Raw genomic sequence first — 22,618 nt, forward strand, 5'->3', positions numbered from 1 at the left:
AAAAAAACACATTTATTTCCTTACCAACAATATACCGCACACAAACACTCATCTGTTCTGTTACACTAATATCAGTCATTTCATCAACTATGATGCCAAAAAACTGGCATTTTGAAACATCACATACAATCTTTTCACGTATATAGTCAACCATACATGTAATGTTTCCATTTGGAATTGCGATGTATACTTCGCATTCTTTAGACTACTTTTCAGATGGTTGGAAAGTTGTTCATCATGTCTGCTTATCCAGTTAATAAAGAAGTTAAAATTGCTACCCTCGCGGTTTTGATCTTTTAACCACCTCCCTCTAAGAGGAATTTCTCGTGATGAAAGTGTTATAATAACTGGGTGAACTATGGCAATAAGAACATGTCTGTTTTCGAATAATTTATCGGAATAAGCTGTGCTCAACAATGCATTTATCGATTCTGTTTTTCCTGTACAAACTTTTTTAAATATCACACTAGCGGTTACCTCTTTAATACACATGTGTTTTAGAACTATTGTGACTTGGTAAGATACCTATTTTAACCCTTAACAGCATTTTCCAATCTTTAAATGGTGAACAATTAAATTCTATGTGCCTAACATCTGCATGTGCAAACAAAAATTCACTATCGGCATACCGTAGCCAGTTACAGTGCGTCTCCCTAGAAATGTTGAACTTTCTCTGTTTAATTGCAGGTTACTTGGAACAGTTTAACATTGAAGTTAAGAATGTTAAATATCTCTTCATACGAAAACTGTCTATGACCAAAACTGCTAAATCCGGACAAACTGTAAAGAGTGTGGAATAAAACATTGGAGCAGGCAAAGTAGTTACGACATGAAGTGATAAATACCGGTGCTGCTTGCTTTCGACTTTTTTGCATCACACAGGCGTTTTATTTATAGGTCATACTAGTTAAATGCAGTTCTTCTCAATGAATCATTGTCGGACCTGGACCTTAGTATCACTTTGTGCAAGTCGTAATGATTTTGTAACCCTTACGTTCATGGCCGTAAATCTTGACAATGCAGAGGATCATATCAATAAAACCGTCTGCGCCAACCACTCAAAATGTGTCCAGGTCCATCACAAACCCCGATTCTTGACCTGTATGAAGCGATGTCTACCAATGTAGGGTAAAATTCATGCGGAATCTTTTGAACAATAGCGCGCAAAAATTGCTGTCGAACGGAGTCGGACAAGGCTCAATAACAGCGAGGATCGTGCCTGAACTTGCCTTAGCATCTATAGCTGTTACTACGACATAATACATAATTGTTCTTAGTTCTGTTATATTGTGGTGGTGTCTCGAATTCAGATGCAAATTTATTACTTTTCATTACCTTTTTTTATTTTTGCATTGCAAATTTTAACCGATGCTGCTGCCTCGGTGTGCCTCAGTGTGGCTACGGCGCTGTACAGTAGCAGTTGTAATACCGATGTTTGTAATGCTACTCGCAGTTTTACGAAATGTTTACGATTACCCTTTAAGTTATTTTCATGAAAGAACACAGCACTTTACAGAATGGGTAGTTGTTTCGTCAACATATCAAGTTTACAGTTCGTCAACCTTATTATAATTAGCAAATAATGTTATCACTGTGTTCACTGTTCAGTGCTCAAATTCATCTTACTTTTTGTAAATGTATGTATGGATATAATAAGGACTAACTTCTTTGAATGATCTTGCTTTCTTATGATTGAGGAATTTGTATTTATTGACCACCATTTCTAGACAGCATCTGTTTTGAAGTTCAATGCTTCGTGACTCGTCGCCAACCAACAGAGTAAAAACGGCGTTGAATAAACAATTGCCATCACCGGTGCTACGGATAGCTATCTTGGTGGTCGCCTGATATTCCCGCAGGTATGTATTGGCTATTTCGTCCTGTTGGTGTGTTTCAAAATCAGAATGAAGTCTTGTTTGAATAGGTATGTCTTTGACAAACAGTTTTTCCTTTTTACTCCATTTAATAAACTCTCAACTCCTATATCTGAATCACGCCTAAGTAAGCACTGGTTTTCGTTATATTATAGAGGTAATATTATTTATTTTATTATTCCAGATATGTCTTCATGAACGCCGGAGGAAATGACATCGATGGGCACTGTCGACCCGAAGAGATCGCTACCAATATAATGAGGCTAGTGTCTGAATTGAAGCAGCGTGGAACAGAGCGTGTGTGGGTGTCTGCCATCGTCCGGAGAGGAAGATTTCCGGCACATACGACAATGACACCAACAAAAATCAGAAAATCAGTAAATGAAAGACTTAAAAAGGCTCTTGTGGATGATTATGTCGACATGGGGAAGCGTCTGACATTCACCAGACATTATGATAGAGACTTAATTGGTTCACCCGGGCAAAAGGGAAGGTGGCATGGACGTGTTTCTTGGAACAGTCCTAAGGTCATTCGCAAAAACGCAAAGGGCAGACAAGCGAAAAGTCCTCATGAATGTGGATAATAGACTTGTAGTGAGTTTAAACTGATGTTAAGTTTTATATAAATGTTTTTATTTGTACTCCATGATATGTTTCATTGCTATGTACGTGCTTTAAATTGAATGAATAAATAATGAAAAAATCTTTGATTCCTTGTCTACTTATTGTTTAAGTAAATCATTGCCATAACTCAACTCAAATATAACACATATATATATATACTTATTCACTGTTTTCGTATTTTAGTCATACCGGGTATGACTAAAATACGAAATAGTCTATTTTCGCGAAAATAGCTTTGTTGACTAAAATACGAAAATAAGATTAGAAATGTTTGTCATTAGGTAGATTTTTTTTGAGATAAAAACTTAGTTTATATCATTCTTATATTCAGGTGACGGTTATTTAGCATTAAGTAATGATTTTATCGAAAATAAGGCTATTTTGGGCGAAAATATTATTATTTTTTGGTGAAAATAGAATTATTATTTGGTACGAAATCATTAAGATATACTAAGATATATGTATTATATTCAAGGGGGAGGACGTAATTTGATTTCTGGCAAACATTAAGTGAGAAAATTTTCATGGCAAACAAAATGGCGTATTTTTATTGACAAGTGCCGATTCTGGGACCATTTTTGCCTGGTAAGTTGATCATTTACCAGGAGCGTCATAGAACGCAGTAATTTTAAATAACTAAAAATAGCGTTTTTTACGATGAATTATGTTTTATTTTAATTAAAAGTCTTGCAAACATATATATTTGATTGCGCTTTATTGAAATGACATACTATATCTTTCATAAACCATACTGAAATAAATGAAATAAGAAGAGCAACGATCACATGATATGACATTCTTAATGTCACAATAAATGAATACATTGCAGGTTATTTATTATCTTTAAGCAAGGACTGTTAGCAACTGCGGAATGCCACTCTTGATTTTTATTTAAATTTTAAATGCAATGGAACGGTTTTCCTTATGAACATTCTACTCTTATGGCCACACATATCTATATCCGCAATGACGGCCACACATATCTATATCCGCAATGACGGCCACACATATCTATATCCGCAATGATGGGCACACATATCGATATCCGCAATGATGGCCACACATATCTATATCCGCAATGATGGCCACATATATATGTATCTACAATGACAGCCACACATATCTATATCCGAAATGATGGCCACACATATCAATATCCGCAATGATGGCCACACATATCGATATCCGCAATGATGACCACACATATATATATCCACAGTCGGCCACATATATCTATATCCGCAATGATGGCCTCACATATATATATATCCGCAATGATGGCCACACATATCTATATCCGCAATGATGGCCACACATATCTATATCCGCAATGATTGCGACACATATCTATATCCGCAATGATGGCCACACATATATATATCCGCAATGATGGCCACACATAGCTATATCCGCAATGATGGCCACACATATATTTATCCGCAATGACGGCCACACATATCTACATATGTGTAAAATTTCCTTCATTCGCCATAATTTTGGTCAAGGAGATATAAGAAATCTTTATTTTTTATTTTTTTTATCTTGCAACATTAGTGTTTTTTTACAACATTATATAAATCATGCTCGTTGGTACCGGATGTTACGCGAGACTGTGGCCATGTGTTGTGAGGGAATCGGAAAACCCGGAGAAAAAAACAACATGTCCAGTTTGGTGACTCACAAACATGCGTCCAGGCCGGGAATCGAACCCGGGCGGCTAGGTGCTAACCACTTCCTTAATGATTCCATTCGTACTTATCATTCATCACGTAGTTATAAGTTCATTGAGTGCATATTTATAATAAATAAGATATAACTTTGAAGGTGCATAGTACAATTAATTACAATAAATATAAAGAAGCAATAGCTCTTAGACTAATACATTCTAATCAATACGTAGCGGCATTAGTGAACACAAACTGACGTGGCTCTTGTTTTGCCTACGAAATGAAATCGAAAGCGAAAGTAGAATTTTAGAAAATAGAGTTGGGGTGATTTTAAGAAAATATTGGGAAGACCGTCAGTGAATACAATGGAGTGTTTGGATATGTTCAATTTGTTTGTCAATAATATACCATTCAAAAGGCTTTGTTAATCTTAATAGATGACATTACTCTACCTTGGAAACCATACGAATTGTATAAATTAAGAGGTAAGTATGGATTTAAAATTGTTTGCATATAATCATTAAAACTGCATGACTAGAAATGGCACAGTATAGCAGACAACCAATAAGAATATAGGGCATCATCAAATAGATATGTCTAGATAATACTCAATAGAATTTGTTGAACAGATAGAATATTAATGTTTTACTTGACTTCATTTATTTCTTCTTTAAAACATTGAATCAGGAAGTGAAGGTTAACGTACGTACAATGTATACATGTTAACAGTGCATTACGCATGGTATAGTTTATAACCATTAGCTCAATGATGATAAGCATGTTTTCTTCAACAAGGTTAACCGATTATATTTGATAAATGCATAAATAAAAAAAAGAAGATAGAATGAGTTTAAAGCGAATGTCCTAGATTTTAACATAGTCTGATTTTAATCAATAATTCGATTTCCTAAGCCAATTATCAAGCAAGGTAAAATCTGGTTTTCCAGGTACAGAGATTTTAAAACTACGGGCAATCTCATGCATTGATGTTATCTGCACTGAACTCTTAAAGGAAAATAAAGATAGCATTTATCTTTTAGATGTATATTAAATTATCTTTAAGTTTTAACGGTTTTATTGTATTAAGTTTTTATCATCACAGACGCAGCTATGTTTATATATATAGAATACTGCACTTAATTTTATACTGATATGCAATGCAATCAATACTGAATGTCAGGGTTGTAATGAGATTGAATTGCACAAGAAGCCTAGTGAGGTTGTTTATATCGAGTGAATGGAATGTATATAGAGCTTTTGATACGTAAGTGCAAAACTATTGCACTTCAATTGGGACAGTTATAATGATAAACCCTAAAAGGCGAAAAAATCGAATTGATGTCTTTTTCATTAGAATTTATCAGTTACTAGTATACCATACAATTTATGACGTATACAAACTAATAATGACTTACATGCAGCCAAACATAGATTGATATTTTTATACACACATTATGTTTGATATGTGTAATATGCTGAGGACTGGGTTATATTTAGCCCAATATTAAAAATAATGTTTTATGCCTTTAAATGTGAACAGAATATTGGACAAATTACATTATTATAAGAAATGTAATTAAATCTTCGCAGATATAAAACAAGGCATCGTCATCAAGGTGAGCTTTTGTGAACGGTTTTTGCCTTCGTCCGTCCGTCCGTCAACAATTGCTTAAAAACATCTCCTCTAAAACTACCTGGCCAAATTCAATGAAACTTCACAGGAAGCTTCCTTGGGTGTCCCTCTACAAAAATAAAACAAGGGTCACGATTGATTAACAACAACATCAACAAAATGGCCGACTTCCTGTTTTACTTAAAAAAAGCATCTCCTCTTAAACAACCAGTCCAAATTCAATGAAACTTTACAGGAAGCTTCCTTGGGTGACTCTCTACAATAATACAACAAGGGGTCACGATTGGTCAACAACATCATCAACAACAACAAAATGGCTGACTTCCTGTTTTGATTTAAAAAAAACAACATCTCCTCTGAAACTACCCCTCCAAATTCAATGAAACTTTACAGGAAGCTTCCTTGGGTGACCCTCTACAAATACATCAAGGGGTCACGATTGGTCAACAACAACAGTAAAAACAACAAAATAGCTGACTTCCTGTTTTGCTTTGAAAAAACATCTCCTCTGAAACTACCACTCCAAATTCAATGAAACTTTACAGGAAACTTCCTTTTGTGATCCTCTACAAAATGCAACAAGGGGTCACGATTGATCAACAACAACAACAGCATCAACAAAATGCCCAACTTCCTGTTTTGCTTTAAAAACATCTCCTCTGAAACTACCTGGCCAAATTCACTGAAACTTTACAGGAAGCTTCCTTGGGTATCCCTCTACAAAAATACAACAAGAGGTCACGATTGATCAAAAACAACACCAACAAAATGGCCGACTTCATGTTTTGCTTTAAAAAACATCTCCTCTAAAACTACCACACTAAATTCAATGAAACTTTACAGGAAGCACCCTTAGGTGACCCTCTACAATACAATAAGGGGTCAAGATTGATCGACGACAACAACAACAACAACAATATGGTTGACTTTCTGTTTTGCTTTAAAAAAAAAACATTTCCTCTAAAACTACCAGTCCAAATTCAATGAAACATTACAGGAGGCTTCCCTGGGTAGCGTTCTACAATAAAACAACAAGGGGTCACGATTGATCAACAACAACAACAATCTGGCCAGCTTCCTGTTTTGCTTTAAAAAACATCTCCTTTGAAACTACCAAGCCAAATTCACTGAAACTTCAGGAAGCTTCATTGCATGACCCTCTACACAAATAAAACAAGGCATTGAGATTGATCAGCAACAACAATAATAATAAAATGGCCGACTTACTGTTTTGCTTTAAAAACATCTCTGAAACTACCAGGCCAAATTCAATGACACTTTACAGGTTTGCATGACCCTTTACAAATATAAACAAGGCATCGTCATCAGTAAAGATATGTTTAAATTGCAACATTTGTATTAATGCTTTATCACAGAGTTGTTGCCCTTTGCTTAGGTGAGCGTTTTAGGGCCATCATGGCCCTCTCGTTTTAATAAATGTTTTCCTCAATGAGGACGTGCAAATCAATGTTTTGCTGCCTCGAATACCTATATAACCCTCACCTATCTATCACTTAACTTATTCGGTAAATCTACTATATCGTAGAAATTACGGGACAGACCACGTACGTCGGGGATTTTTCTCGAAGGCCATATTTACGCTATTTGAAACAACAAACTTACGAATGCTTTTTACGTAATTCTACGCTCATTTTAACATTTCATACTTACGAACTATTTAGTACAACGCAGTTACATTAAATCTAAATGCATTCTAAAAACTTACGAAAATATTAGAGTTGCACATACGTTAGTCCATTAGTAAACGGACCCTGGTCCCTAGCCCCAACGCCGTGGAAGTGTTACTGATAGTGATTTGTGTAATTAACAAACATTGTTTAATTTGGAATTACCTTTCAAAATTGACTCCAAAAAGACGACGGAACACGGATTAGTAATCTTCAAATTCACGGTCACTCGTATATATGCCCTTCAGCATTAGTTTAATATTTTGGCCATATCAGATAAGATTGATTAAGGTATTGTTTACACACACATGTTTATGATTTATTTAAGTATTTGCCCGAGTCGAGCAATATCATGTCAATGGGGCTTTCTGGGGTGTTATCAATTCTGTGATAGTTCATTTTATATGAACGTAATGCCTCCATTCACAAATAAAAAAATAGTGACTTGTCTTGATTATATTTTGTAGTATTGTGGGATATTCTTATGCAGCTAAAGGTCCTGCTTATCAGAAGATGATATGTTTTACATTCAGACTAAGGGATGGCTTCATTTGAAGAAAACATGGAATCGCGGGTAGAACTGCGGGTCAGACACTGGAGACCAGCTATTGTCCAATGCATCCAGACCCATCAGTTATGTACAAGGCTAGCTTCTAAAGGGATTATAACGGATGGTAGGTCCTGATGCCCCAATTGCTTGACACGTCACAGAATTAAGCTAAGATTCCTATTTCTTTTTGGTATATATTTTTTAAAGTTAATCATGATAAACTTCTTGTGTTTATGTAAAATCAAATAAAAGCATGTCATTTTCTAAATGTAATAAGGATTTAAACCTATTCTGCTTCATATTTTTCCACGATTTTGTGTCTATATGCAATGTTTACAAATATTAGAGCACATAGCCGGTTGTCTCTTACTAGTGTTAAGGTTGTTACGTAGCTCAGATATGGCCTATTTGATATAAAGATAACGTTATTCCATCAGGTGATTTAAAAGAAAATATTCGCTAATAATTGCGTAGATCTAATGCACAATTTCCATATTCATAAATACGGCATACTTGGTGAGGACCTGATATATAACATATAATTATACTGTTTAATGCATATCATGATAATGCTATACATATACATATACAAATACTTAACATGCAGATAATACAACTGTTACAGACATATAATAATACAGTTATATGCATAGAATACAATTGTGTACTGTATTTAATAGTACTCTATTATACAGAGATTTTGTTACATGCTGATAAAAGTCATGCATGTAATACTAATAAATACATGTTTATATTATAATACTGATATATTCATATATCATCTTTGTTTAATGAATATAATCAGCTGTAAACTTGAACCTTTTCAGCTGAAAAAACCCGGATATGTGACCTTTATCGGAATAAATCATTTTTTGATGCAAGTAACGAACTGTTAGACATTGTGATCAGGAAAAAACAAGCACACAAGTGGGCTCTTTTTTTGGAGGCACTCGATGACGAAGGTATTTTAAGCATGTGATACGTTCCATTATTATTTTGGTAAAAATTGTTTTACTAGTAAATAAAGATAGAGATTAAAAAAAGATAGTGAGTACTTTATATCCATGTTCATATTTTTTGTGATAGGTATGGAATATGTGAAGTCGCGTTTAATAGCATCAGATATAGAGTTACCAGAAGAGAGAGAGCACGGAAAGACGATGCTTCAGTTTTTTGGCCCTGACCTAGAAAAGCAAATTGATGAGCCTCTTAAAATAGCAAGATTATTAAAGAATAAGAAGGTTATAACTGATGTTGACTTGCAAGAAATAACGAATTCGACTCTGCAACGGTCAACAGATCTTGCTGTGCACATTCTTTTAACAAGAATGCAATGCCATAAGAGGTATGAACGTTTTCTTACTTGAATAATATAATAAATGGATGAACACAGCTTGTCATTGATTGCTTGGAAAGCTTTACGCATTTGGTTTTTCTTAGTTCTTGAGCTCGAATGCGACAAAAGCCATAAAACAGTAAGCTTATACAATACAGAAGAGTCTACTGAGAGCACATTGCATTATTAAACCTCCACACATCGGTTACTGCCGTACAATAACTACTGCCACCACGCATGTCATGTGGTGATAATCAATATCACGTGACGTCATTCAAAAAGGTAAAAAAACTCCTTTGAAACACCTTACTTTTTTAACTTTGAAAACAACGTATCTAGATGGAACATTAATAATTTATTGCATACAAACTTGTGACAAATACGTAGTTTTCAAAAAAAAGGTTATATCCTTAAAATCCAGATATTTTTCACTTGGTGATAGAGTTCTTCTTTCCTTATGAAGGGAGATCACTACGTACTAGTTTTTGCATAAGAATGCAGTGAACGACATGTCAACTATCATTCATCGAACAGGCTAAAACACTGATATGCGTTAAAAATGTAGTTATGTAATGTATTATATTAACTTATTTAATTACATTTGAGTCTGCTTCCTGTGTTAAGGCCAATACTAGTTATCATTTTGAGATGTCTTGACCGTAGTCTGCTTAATTGAGCGTTTCAAATTTAAGACCAGCAGAGTGGTACTATGAGTTCCTGTGTTCACTCCGCGACGAAGGCTACCAACATCTGGCAAAACAATTGGAACCAGATTTCCTTAACAATCCATCTGCGTGTATGCCTAAATTTGGTAAGATGTCATGGATTGAATTGAACAGAAATAAATAGCGTGGTATTCAAAGAATAACAAAGTTATGTCTTCTATGGTTCTAAGTTAAACAGTTTTATAGTTGCACCATCAAAATTCACATGTTTAGATATACGTTGTTATACTCAAACCTCTTAATTCAGGTCCTATTCAACATTCAAAAAAAGAGAAAGAGCACGTGCTTGAAGGTAATCTCAAATATTTATATTTTAGCAACAATACCAGTTCTATTCCGTTTAAAAATACTTATGCATGTCTATTTTTTCTACTGATACTACTGCATTATTTACTTTAAGTGTTGTTCAGTTGTCTTGTTTTTGTTTATATTAGCAGAAGAACGAAAAGCATAATAATAGAAAATAAATCGCTTCTGCATTTTTAAACATCAGTTATCTAAGTTTATCGCTCAATAATTACATATGATAGTTCTGACATCTTCACCTTAAATACTTAAGATAACATGGAGTTCGAGCCAAGCAATGACCTTAACGCACCAGCCCCATCTACAAGCGAAACATTTGAATCGAAGTCGGAGACAGAAGTTCAAGAAAAAATACTTCAGAAGGAAACCGATAGTGGAAATCTAATTTATAGCACGACAGATACTGAAAACTTAAAGGACCTGAACATAAAGCCTGAGAGAATGAAGTCGGTTGAGGAATTTAAAGGTATTTAAAGTATAGTGTTTAATTCTGTAGTAAACCGATATTATGAATTAAAACAAATCAAGTTGATTATTTCCATGCGCTTCGCGTTCTTTTTCAGTATGACTTATTAAGTATAAACATGGTAATGAAAAAAAAACAACAGTGAGAGTGGTCATTTTATCAACCAGTGCTATTATTGAACAGTTGCAATCACACCAAGGCTGCTGTTTACAAAGTTTGAATATAAAAAGTGCATACAAAAGATTCTCCTCACACATGTTTTGCTATGATTTCAGTGTAGCGTACTTTAGTACTTCACTTACTATGACTATTATGGTTTCAGACAAAACAAATGAATCCGACGAGGAAAGTGAAGAAGAAAATACGCTTGCTTCTGATTACGAAAGCTCAGATGCTGAAGAAGAAAAACGTATGTACTGATATTAAACAAAGTTGAATGAAGTATATACACATATACAAATAAGACGCCATGCCATTGCAGAGTAGTTCATTTGAAGAAAGTCCGTGATAACATCATATTGAAAAGCACAAATTGTTGAAAAACATATGAATCAGAAACTGCTTTCTGTTCTATACTGTTTATTTTTAGCAAAACCTCATTCACTAGAGTTGAGGGATTATCAAATAGAGCTTGCAGAGGACGCTATAAAGGGAAGGAACACGATAATATGCGCTGAAACCGGAACCGGAAAGACTTGGGTTGCTTTGCATATTGTTGCCAGCCATCTTGCAGCAGCTAGCAATTGTAAGCGTTTTAATGCATTTACGGCACAAGCGACGCGGCCAAAAGTTTATAATTCATGTAATTGCTCTGCTGTTGCTGGTTTTCACCTCAAGACCCATTGTTCTCTCTTGAAGCATTGATATAAATCTGTTCCACCTCTATAGTCTATTTCTGAATTTTTCACATCTTCTATATACAAAAAATATAGAATACTACGCTTGTATTTTGAATACTAGTACCTACAACATCTCATTAGACATGTTCTTAAAACACGATGCATTAACTATTGAAACTTTTTTTGTCATACATTTATGAATTAATTTATAAACGTTAAAACACAGCAGGGAAACCAAGGAAAGTAGTGTTTATGGCCAGAACAGGCGTTTTAATCAAGCAACAGGCGAACAGGTTCAAACGCTTTCTACCCCAATACCAGGTTAGACTTAACGTGTTCGATCGATTAACTGAAGCTCTTAATGTATACTTACTTTAATCAGAGCCTTGGTTGGTTGTTAAAAGCACAATGTCAGATCTAACATTGTTTAGGGCGAATACGTTATTAAATCATATTTGGCAAATACCTTTTTTTGCCAAAACACATAGTATTATTAAGACAAGAACACTTTTTATGATATGAGCCGCAGTAGCCTTAGACCATATTTTATACAATACGTTGCGTAAAATTAATTGTTTAATACAAATACGCGTACAACATGATCTTGCATTTGTATTTTAGACCAAACTAATTACTGGTGAGGAAGAGACCATATTTTATACAATACGTTGCGTAAAATTAATTGTTTAATACAAATACGCGTACAACATGATCTTGCATTTGTATTTTAGACCAAACTAATTACTGGTGAGGAAGAAGATTCCCGAATGATTGACGCCTTTGTTCCCAACTATGATATCATGTGTTTCACACCGCAAATACTGGTAAACAACCTCGATAGCAAAAACATTGAAACCCTCAGCAAATTTTCGCTGTTGGTTTTCGACGAGTGTCACCACACAAGGGGAGATGAGCCTTACGCCAGACTTGCTCGAAGGTATCTCGTAGAAAAAGGAAGACAGACAGCAGGATTGCCACAGGTAAATGGCACAATTGTTCATAGTATAAATAGTTTCGGTTCTTGGACATGTATTTGATGTTAATTTGCTAAATAGTTTTCTGAACTTAATTAACTTGTCAGTTTCTTAATTATATCCCCCTTCGAAGGAGAGGGGTATATTGCTTTGCACATGTCGGTCGGTCGGTCTGTCGGTAGAACAAAGCTTGTCCGAGAAACAACTCAACAATTCCTTGACGTATGGTCATCAAACTTGGCATGCAGGTTTGGCCTGACCAGTAGATGACCCCTGTTGACATAAGGGCTCATCGGGTCAAGGTCACAGTGACCTTTAATGGTAAAAGAATTTTAAAGCTTGTCAGAGTGATAACTCAACAATGCCTAGACCTATGGTTATCAAACTTGATATGGAAGTTGGGCCTGACCAGTAGATGTCCCCTATTGTTTTTGGAGGACATCGGGTCAAGGTCACCGTGACCTTGAATGGTCAAAGGTTGTCCGAGTGATATCTCGACAATGCCTGCACCCATGGCTCTCATACTTGACTTGGAGGTTGGGCCTGACCCCTATTGATTTAAGGGGTCATTGGGCCAAAGGTCAAGGTCACAGTGACATTGAATGATCAAAGGTTTTCTGAGTGATAACTCATCAATGCCTACACCCATGGCCCTCAAACTTGACTTGGTGGTTGGGCCTGACCAGTAGATGACCCCTATTGATTTAAGGGGTCAAATGTCAAGGTCACAGAGACCTTGAAAGCAAACTAGGCAATTTCTGAACCTATGGTCATAAAACTTGACATGAAGGTTGGGCATGATCAGTTTATGACCCCTCTTGACTTTGAGGTCATCGGGCCAAAGTCAAGGTCACAGTTACCTTTAACGCAAAAATAGCAAATCTTCTCCCAGTGATATCTCAACAATGCCTGCACCTATGATCATCAAACTTGACATGGAAGTTGGGCCTAACCTGTAGATTACCCTTATTGATTTAAGGAGTCATCGGGTCAAAGGTCAAGTTCACAGTGACCTTGAATGCGAAAATGTTTCAAGTGATAACTCGACAATGCCTGCACCCATGGCCCTCAAAACTTGACATGGAGTTGCGTCTGACCTGTAGATGACCTCTTGTGATTTTTAGGTGTCATTGGGTCAAAGATGTTAGTCACAGTGACCTTGAACGAAAAAAGCTTGTCTGTGTGATAACCTGTCAATGCCTGCACCCATGGCCCTCAAACTTGGCATTTAGGTTTTTGGTGACTCCTATGGATTTGGAGGTCTTAGAGTCAAAGGTCATGGTCATAACACACTATATCCTCACACTTTGAATCTTAAAACTACCTTAATGGCATCCAACTCCAGTGACAAATCAGCTGTCATTTCGATCCATGCATATTTCATTCAATTGTCCATATAATCCTGACAACATGGCGCTCAGGGTGGCATAATGTTTGACAAACATATCTTGTTATGGATACATTTGTGTCAGCAATGAAAACTACAGGGACAGGCTCAGTATTCAAAGTGAAATATAAAAAAAATTCATATGCGTAAGGTACCCAAACGACACTGAACTAAAACACCACAATATCAATGTGTCAATGGGTGTTGTTTACAGATGATTGGTCTAACAGCGTCAGTCGGTGTCGGGCCATCGAGAACCGTTGAGGAAGCTGTTGATCATATTCTGCACATTTGTGCTAGGCTTGACACAACACTTTTATCAACTGTTGAACGGTGCAAGGAAAGCCTACTGAAATGGGTCAATATACCGAAAGAAGGTTAGTTCATTTCAGCTAATTACATACTACGTTAAGCTTATAGCTAAGTGTGTCGTCTTGCACAGTATCACTATTGATAGCAGGGTAAGCCCAAACTGCATCCGCTTGATTTCTTTCTTTTCTTGAAATATAACTCGACCAAACGTAAAGTTCAACCAAGTTAAGATATATTTTTTGAATAACAGAAGTTGTAAAGATGGTTACACGGGTCCCTGACCCTGGTAGGGACATCATGCTAAATGCGATGGATGACACAGAATCGTTACTTGAAGGTGAGCTTCCAATAGCTTTGTTTACTAGTCGGTTTAAAAGTTAAATGTTGTTTGTAAATCTTGTCAATATACGTTTAGATAGGATGTGATGATAGTATTGGTGTTGCTGAATCGATAATCGATTCGACTTGAAATAAGGGTTTTGATTTACTTTAGAATAATATCAAATGTGTATAGTTCTGTTTATTGTGTGTGACTTTATAATGAAGCAAAAAAGTTCATAATCTGGAAGCTGCATTCATGACCACGTTCAATTAATTCATGAGTTTGTTTGCTATAAACTGTAATTGTTGTTTCTGATTCTGATAAACCATGCTTGAAAAGGTTTTAAGAGTCTTTAAATATTTAACTGACCTCTCTACATTATATATTGGGAAAATTTTCTTAGCTGTACAGGAAGGTGAAAGTTTAGTAAGAACAAAACATATGGTACAGTCTTTAATATGATAAATAGGCTTAGAATATGCTACTTTGGGCAAATATGTAGCCACATGGATTATAGATCTACAACATCGGATGACGTTTTAAACGACGATTATATATGGTAATTGTTTATAACTTGATGAGAGACATCAATATGGTTTTCCTGGACCTTCTGGATCATTGAATATGACGTGTTCATACCATACATTATTCCGCCTCAACCGTAATATGTGATGTTAAATCCGATGCAATTACAATTATTGCAAATAAACCACCAACCGGGACTATTGTTTAAATATACGGTATACAGTTTTAGCTACTGAAATATTAAAAGTAAAACCAAACGTATAATTCCAATTACAGATATGGCGTTTTTACAGCCTGATCTTACTGATTTAATGATAGAGAAAAAGCCAGCGGAAAAGGAGTCACAGGCTTATAACAAGTGGACTGGTGATATTGAAAAAGCGGCGCAACTGAACGTAACAGATCACGAAACGGCTCGAGACATCAGCTCCTGTGCACGATATTTGAATGTACATCATTATGTTGTCATTTATTATGTATTTCCTTACATCAGGCATGTATAAAAAGTTTGTGTTGCAAGCTTCATTAGTAGTTGAATGTTTTCAATGTTACAAAATGTGTGATTGTGATAAACAATAATCTTCATGTACGCATATATATATTTTCTATATTCAAGCAAACCATTGCGTATGCACACGTTCTTTTCAGGTGTACAATTCCGCTCTGGAAGTCAACAACCTTTTACAACTGAAACACGTCATCAAGTACTTGGCAGATAAACATAACCTTGAAATGCAAGGGAAAAGCAAGCACACAGATCAAGAAAAAATTCTATTCAAAAAATTGTTGGGTAAGTGTTACAAATTGTTGTATACAATATGTGAGAGCGAACGAACTGCTGAAAACTTTTGAATGTGTATTTCTTTAAAACAAAATATAGCTTTTTTATTTAACAGAAGGCACAAAGTGATATTCATATAAGTATTCTTTAACAGATGTTCAGAAAAAATTGTCTGCTAGAGCAAGGGAAAAGGACACTGAAAATCCAAATGTGAAAATCGTCAGCGATCAATTGCGCCAGATGATTCAGGAAAAGGGGGATGACTCGCGAGCAATTGTGTTTGTGAAGGCACGGGCTACATGCAGAGCACTGGCAGAGTATATCGATAGAGATCTTCGAGAAATTGGTGTCAGAGCTCATTCACTATATGGCCAACAAACCCGCGGAGCGGACGAAGGTAAGAATCAAATAAAACAGATTGAGAATGTCGATTTTCGTACAAACTCGACGCTTTAGGACAGCCTTGGTGTTAGCGTTAATGTTGTCGTCGTCGGAAATGTGCTTAAAGCTCAATATTATTCATTCCTCAAAACTATTACGATATTCACATGAAGATTAGTACACAATACAAGTGGTATTAAATAGCAAGGCTCATGACTGTGTCTTAACAAAGTGTCAAATTTGTAGCCGTTAACACATAAGGGGAAATGAGCATTTGCATACTCTTGCGCACTAAACCTTTTGTTTAATATATAAGTATCTCTACTTTCACAAATGATTACAGTTGACATTACGGAAGAATGTTTATGGTTGTCAATTTCATTTGATGTAATGTAGTATTTTAAAAAGTCAAACTAAGTCGCTACATTTTTTTATAAAGATATTTAAATTTCTGTGTGGTATGTCTGTGATGTTTGTCCGTTGTTTGTTTCCGGTTCAGTTTCCGTAATGCCCTAGCTTTGTATCGTGATTAAAGTTTGCCTACTTGGCTTGTCCATGTAGCTTCAATTGTATAGCATCATCCAGTAATTAAGCCATATTTTATGACCAAAGTAACACTTGTACTATTGGTATTGTTAAAAATCCTACAGGTATGACTGAGAGCGTTCAAACCGAGACTGTAGAAAAGTTCAGGGAAGGGCATTACAAGGTGATGGTTTGCACCTCCGTCGGAACAGAGGGCATAGACGTTCCTGATTGTAACATCGTGGTGAACTACAACTACTCCGGGGATGAAATAACCAAGATACAAATGAAAGGTCAATAGATCTCTGTTCACAGTATATCCAACTTCAATCCACTGCTATTAAATACTTTCGAAATGTCTTTCATTCAGTCTCTAGCCAGGCAAAGATGAAGCGAAACATAATATACGTATTTTGTGGTATATACGAAAAACGGTTTTTAGTTTAACACACACAAGACCGTTTCATGATAAATAGTAACATACATGTATTGTTTATGGTATTTTGTTTCTATTCTCAGGTCGCAGCAGGAAAAAGGGCGCCACTCATGTTATCGTTGGAAGCGACAAACAAGTGGAACAGGAAATGGTGAACGCGTACAAAGCAAACATGATGTATAAGGCGATGGACGATTTTAAGCGGCTTAACCCAAAGAACATTGGGTATAAGGTTGCTATTTACCAGAAGGAGGAGATGCAAAAACATAGATATAAGATGGAATACGAAAAGGCTAAGAAAAGCAAAATGTCGGAAGATGATCTGGAAATACTTTGCAGGAGATGCAACACAAAGGCCTGTCTGGTCTCTGACATTCGAAAGCTTGGACATGACCATCTTGTCTTGGACAAGAGTTTTGCTAACAGAATCACCACGAAACCGCACAAATCCCCCAAAAAGTACGACGGCATAGAAAAGAAATCTAAAATGTTCTGCAAAAAATGCCCGTTGGACTGGGGCATAGTTGCAGAAAGGGATGGCGTCGACCTTTGGATTTTGAAAATACAATGCTTCAAATTTCGGAACATGCGTTCTGCCGATGTTTCAGCATACAAGAAGTGGATAGAAGTTCCATATGCTGTCCCCGAGATGAACCTGGAAGACATTCCAAAGTTCTTTGGAACTGTAGACGAAGTAGCCTGAACTGTTTTTATTCAAATGGAACTTTGATCAGCTTTCCTTCGACATAAGTCGATACATTTAGAGATAACAGCTCTTTATTTATATATCTGAATCTGTGGACGGTGTATATTATGAATGTATTAGACTTGATTATTAAACTTGTATTGTTATTATCTAAGGATCAGCAGTGTGTATGCCCTTATTTTGCGTATTTGCTTTATGTTTTGGATGTAAATCAGTCTTTTAGTGCAAACTATCAGTATTGTTTTGAAATTCTATTTATTAAGTTTAATAAAAAAAAACGGAATATAATACGAATAACTGTATACTTTGAAGTACTACATGAACTTATTTGTCTGAAGCACCAATTGTAATTATTTAAATGAATATAAACAAATAAACAAGCTAAGGGAAATAATCTGTTTTAGGAGCATTATTGTTTTAAGGAAAACTTCTTGTGTTGCGCTTTCTGATACGAGGTAGGTTTCTTTAGGTTTAATTAGGCGAAAGGTGTTATTTATCTTGAACGATGTTTATTCAACGGCAACACTTTTGTTCATCAAAAACCGAGACAGGTTTGATGTAGTGTTAATTTTCAAATATGACAAAAGATGTATTTAAATTTGTTTGAATGTTCTTTTTATTAAAGAGTCATGCCTGTGATGTATATTCTGTATATATTATCTTTAAAACCATATTTTTATTGTTGCTGACATGCATTGTGTATTTTGTTACAAGGTACAATACTTGCAATATTGCTTTGTGTTTGTTGGAATGTTTATGTTAGAAAGGATTGACGAAAAAATGAATTAAGATAATTGACCTGTATAAATATGCTTTTTGTGAAGTAAATGCTGATATATCGGAAATATATTTTCCTTGTAAGAAGAAATATACCAAAGTTAGACATATTATCTTTTAGGATATAAATTTTGTTGAAACACGCTATTTCAAAATGTTAAGAGATATAGAATATGTATCTCACCTCAAACAAAAATGACGCTTTCCCTTTTTGTTGAGGTCGGTAACATCATCAAGGTACTTATAACCCGATTAAATATAAATATCCCCAACATTTGTCCGGCATTCCAAGTTTATAAAGATATTTAACCTAGTTAAAAGTCACTCAGATACGAAAAATCCGAAATTCCATACATTAATAAGGGAACTCGAACTTTGAAAGAAGTTCTTGATAAGTCCAGTTTTAGGAAAGAGAATATAGCCACAACAAGTTTCCAGAACCAGATTATATTGTAATAACAAACGACTCAAACAAGCCATCGAAAAACAAATATTCGTTTGAGAAATTGTAATCTGCAATTCGCCAGCCTGTTGAAGATGTGAATAAGTTTACCATTACACAATAGACCCATGACGGAGCGATTTTTAACGCATCACTTAAGTACTGCCGGGTCAGGCTACGCATAAGAAGAAGAAGGAAAAGAAGGAGAACAAGAATGAGAAGATGAAGATATACTGATTATTTGTTGGAATTAAGTAAAAAAGCACGGTCGAAATTTTCAATTGAATTACAATGCAAAACATAAAAGAATGAAACAAATAAAACATTATGGGATTACATGACAATATAATATGAAAGTCCGTGCAATAAATAATTGAAAAATTACAATAATAATTGATTTGTCATATTTTAAGGTATAAAAATGTTCAGAAATGTAATCTGTTTTTGAAAGGCGAAATAAATACTTTTGGCTTGTATATTAATGAGGCTCGAAAAGGGGGAAAAATGGCCCTCGGAGTAATTTAAGAGGTTCGAGGAACGGGTCTTTAGGCACTCGGAGTGATTGAGGAGGTTCGAGGAGCGGGTCATTAGGCACATGGAGTGATTGAGGAGGGAGCCAGGAGGCTGTCTGAGTGGTCGAGTGGTTTATACATGAAAGCGCAATAACTGCAATGACATTCCCAACTGTTGCACAACGCTTTTGAATTGAATTGAATAGCAGCCTTTAAAAATTATTCATTTTCAAGGTGGCTGATTTATATAGGTATAGAAGGGTTCAACAGAGCGCACTTTTCCTGTATTTGCATACATGGCTATAATAAATTATAATGAATTACATAAAACGTTAAGCGTGTAGCAAACATGTTGTTTTGAATTGTCACTCTAACGCCTTCCACGAAACATTGATTAAAGAACCTGGACCTATCTTTGTGCCTTATATTTAATTTTTAATACGTCGGTTAGGAAAACTAAGATTTTCTTAATTAATCATTGGATTAAATTTACATGCAATAAGTCAATAAGTTCTGGATCAGTCCTTGTATTTATATGGAAAATGCTTGTAAAATAAATAAAACTACACCTAAAAAACACAAGAACAACTCCGTTTCGTATAAGACATTTGTTTTACATAATTAGACATTTCTGTTACTTAAAACAAGCACGTGTTGCAAAACTATCAGAGACAAATGTGTTATGGAATTAAATGGCGTCTGCATTCTGCATTGTCCAAGGTTGTGTAATTAATCCCCGAAACATTCGACCCCGCTCCAAAGTATCTCTGAGTGATTCTCACATTTAAGTTTATTCCTTTTGCTCTGCATTAAACTGAGGAATTTCGTTACTGTCCAAGACCTTATCGAACTGATAATTCCGCTTAAGGATGGCGTAGTTGACGGCTTCATGTCCTAAGTTACCTGTGTCTTTACATTGATTAACTGTCTTCTTTATGGCTTTATAGATGGCAGCTCGCTTGATAGCGTCAAACCACGTCAGCTTGGTACTTTTAACGGGATTGTAGGGATAAGAGTGAGGTTGTGCTCATAAACTGGTTTAACCCCCCACCCCCAGTAAATTTACATTTTACTGACTGTTCCAAGGCGGTACCTAACAATCCTTGATAAACATACCTAGTTTTTTTTACATAGTATATATGCGCTAAGCTGTTTGTGGAGTTTTATGCTGTTGTTCCAGGTTTGTGTTTTTTGTTTTTGTGTTCTCTGTCTTTGGCGTTAACCCTGTGCCATTAAACAGGGTTTAAGTTTAAACGTTTAGCTACTGAGTTTTTTTCTGTAGTTTTTCACATAAGTATTTGCCCCCAAATGTTTATCAGGGCCTTTCTGTAAGTACCTCGCATATCCTCCAAAACATCCTTCTTGGCTTCGCCTTCACTAAGGTCGGTATCTGCCTGCATAAGTTCACCACGCACTTCCTCCTCATAGTGAGATTGACACCCTCCGAAAGCCTCATCGACAAGCTCTTGCCAAGGATCAATACCCGAAGATTTCTCCGAGGTTACAGACATGTTGACGTCATTGTTATCAGACTCGTTTTCATCAACAGGTTCCAAAATATCGTCTTGGTCAGTAAAGTCAGACATCGCGTCTTCATCCGAATCTTCGTTTAAATGAGCAGATATTTTATGTCGCAACATATTATCATGTCTTCCGAAACTTTTCAAAAAAAATGTCACACTGGTACATCGCAACGAACTCCTTTAGCGCTAATGAGGAGGAGTGAGTGAAACATTCAGCTTAATACTTGCCCTATGGTTACGAAGTTTACGGACTTTTCTGAAGTTTGTCTCGGATTTTTCTGCCTAGACGACGCCATCTTTCTTGACCGTCATGCATGCTTTTGGTGATAGCTGTCGTCTATTCAGCCGGGAAAACCATCCGTACATACATTTTGGAGCAAAGCTCCTGTCTTTTCCGACGCTCAGCTTTTTAATTTTCTTCTCATCTTATTTGGTCATGTATCAAATAGATCCATTTTTTCCCCAATTATGTATGACTTGACTACTTGTCATCCAAACACTTACTGAGGTTGAAAACTGCATGACACTTGGTTTTAAAAAGGCATCATTTACTGCGCAGGATTGTGCCAAGTCTATTCCTCAAATGAAACAAAAATGTTTTCTGATCCTGAAACGTTTGCTCACAGCATAAACATGTGTAGGAATAAAACGCGCAGGTATGCCATACTTGTAAATGGTGTAACAGATAACTCCAGGAAAAAAGAAAAAGTAGCAACATTTGATGTACGTATAAAAACGAACTCCGTTCTCATTTCGATCCATACAAATGCAGATCAGTCGAAGATACGTCGTCGGACTTTGACTTTAATTCAACACATTATATTAAAGTATATTTGTCAAGGGGAGCGCACAATACAACCCTTGCGTTTTTCAAAGTCTTAGAAAACACCACTTGAAACTTATTAAAGCATTCTTGACACTCATTCTTGCCTATTATGTCCTCGTCAATTCCTCCTGTCTCCTGTTGAATTTGAGGTACATATTGATGCGGCGAAAGAAGACTCTGAAAAAGAACAAGACCCTACAAATCAAAGGACAAGGGCAAATACTGCAAAATGATTTTCTTATTTGGATTATTTGATCATCCCAGAAACAGTCAGTTTTTGAGATAACTTAGGGGGAGGGTGTTAATTATTAAAACATTGGTCATAATTTTGTAGACCCTTCCGCGTGTCACATGATAATAATTAGGCGACGGCATTCAAAAAAGTTATTTTTTTAAATATATTGTTTTATTAACTGTAAACTTAATGTTCTTTCCTGAAACTTAAATGCAATATTACATAAACACGCGCAAAATATATATT

At 35.7% G+C, this 22,618-nt stretch overlaps 1 protein-coding gene across 2 annotated transcripts; it reads left to right on the forward strand.

The window, feature by feature from the left end:
- Window positions 1–4,448: 4,448 nt before the first annotated feature.
- Window positions 4,449–18,790, forward strand: LOC128211374 (antiviral innate immune response receptor RIG-I-like). Of its 2 annotated transcripts, none has more exons than XM_052916095.1 (18): window positions 4,449–4,650; window positions 8,020–8,160; window positions 8,864–8,998; window positions 9,123–9,381; window positions 10,065–10,183; window positions 10,345–10,389; window positions 10,657–10,869; window positions 11,192–11,278; window positions 11,459–11,614; window positions 11,938–12,029; window positions 12,440–12,688; window positions 14,284–14,446; window positions 14,632–14,718; window positions 15,505–15,677; window positions 15,877–16,018; window positions 16,164–16,406; window positions 17,041–17,208; window positions 17,435–18,790. In XM_052916095.1, exons 2-18 carry the CDS (start codon window positions 8,028–8,030, stop codon window positions 18,052–18,054), a joined length of 3,084 nt encoding a protein of 1,027 aa, XP_052772055.1. In that variant the 5' UTR covers window positions 4,449–4,650; window positions 8,020–8,027; the 3' UTR covers window positions 18,055–18,790. The 2 variants fall into 2 exon arrangements, with proteins under 2 accessions (XP_052772055.1, XP_052772054.1); XM_052916094.1 differs by having other exon boundaries at window positions 4,450–4,650; window positions 11,935–12,029.
- The last annotated feature ends 3,828 nt before the right edge of the window (window positions 18,791–22,618 follow it).

Source organism: Mya arenaria, chromosome 12 (assembly GCF_026914265.1).
Source record: "Mya arenaria isolate MELC-2E11 chromosome 12, ASM2691426v1".
In the NCBI taxonomy this organism is placed as follows: domain Eukaryota; kingdom Metazoa; phylum Mollusca; class Bivalvia; order Myida; family Myidae; genus Mya; species Mya arenaria.

Excerpts from the sequence above, each read along its gene's own strand:
- LOC128211374 (XM_052916094.1), top strand. The coding sequence starts at position 8,028 with ATGGCTTCATTTGAAGAAAACATGGAATCGCGGGTAGAACTGCGGGTC. Across the intron at positions 10,184-10,344 it reads TGCGTGTATGCCTAAATTTG|GTCCTATTCAACATTCAAAA; the intron begins GTAAGATGTCAT and ends CTCTTAATTCAG. Across the intron at positions 10,390-10,656 it reads GAAAGAGCACGTGCTTGAAG|ATAACATGGAGTTCGAGCCA; the intron begins GTAATCTCAAAT and ends TAAATACTTAAG.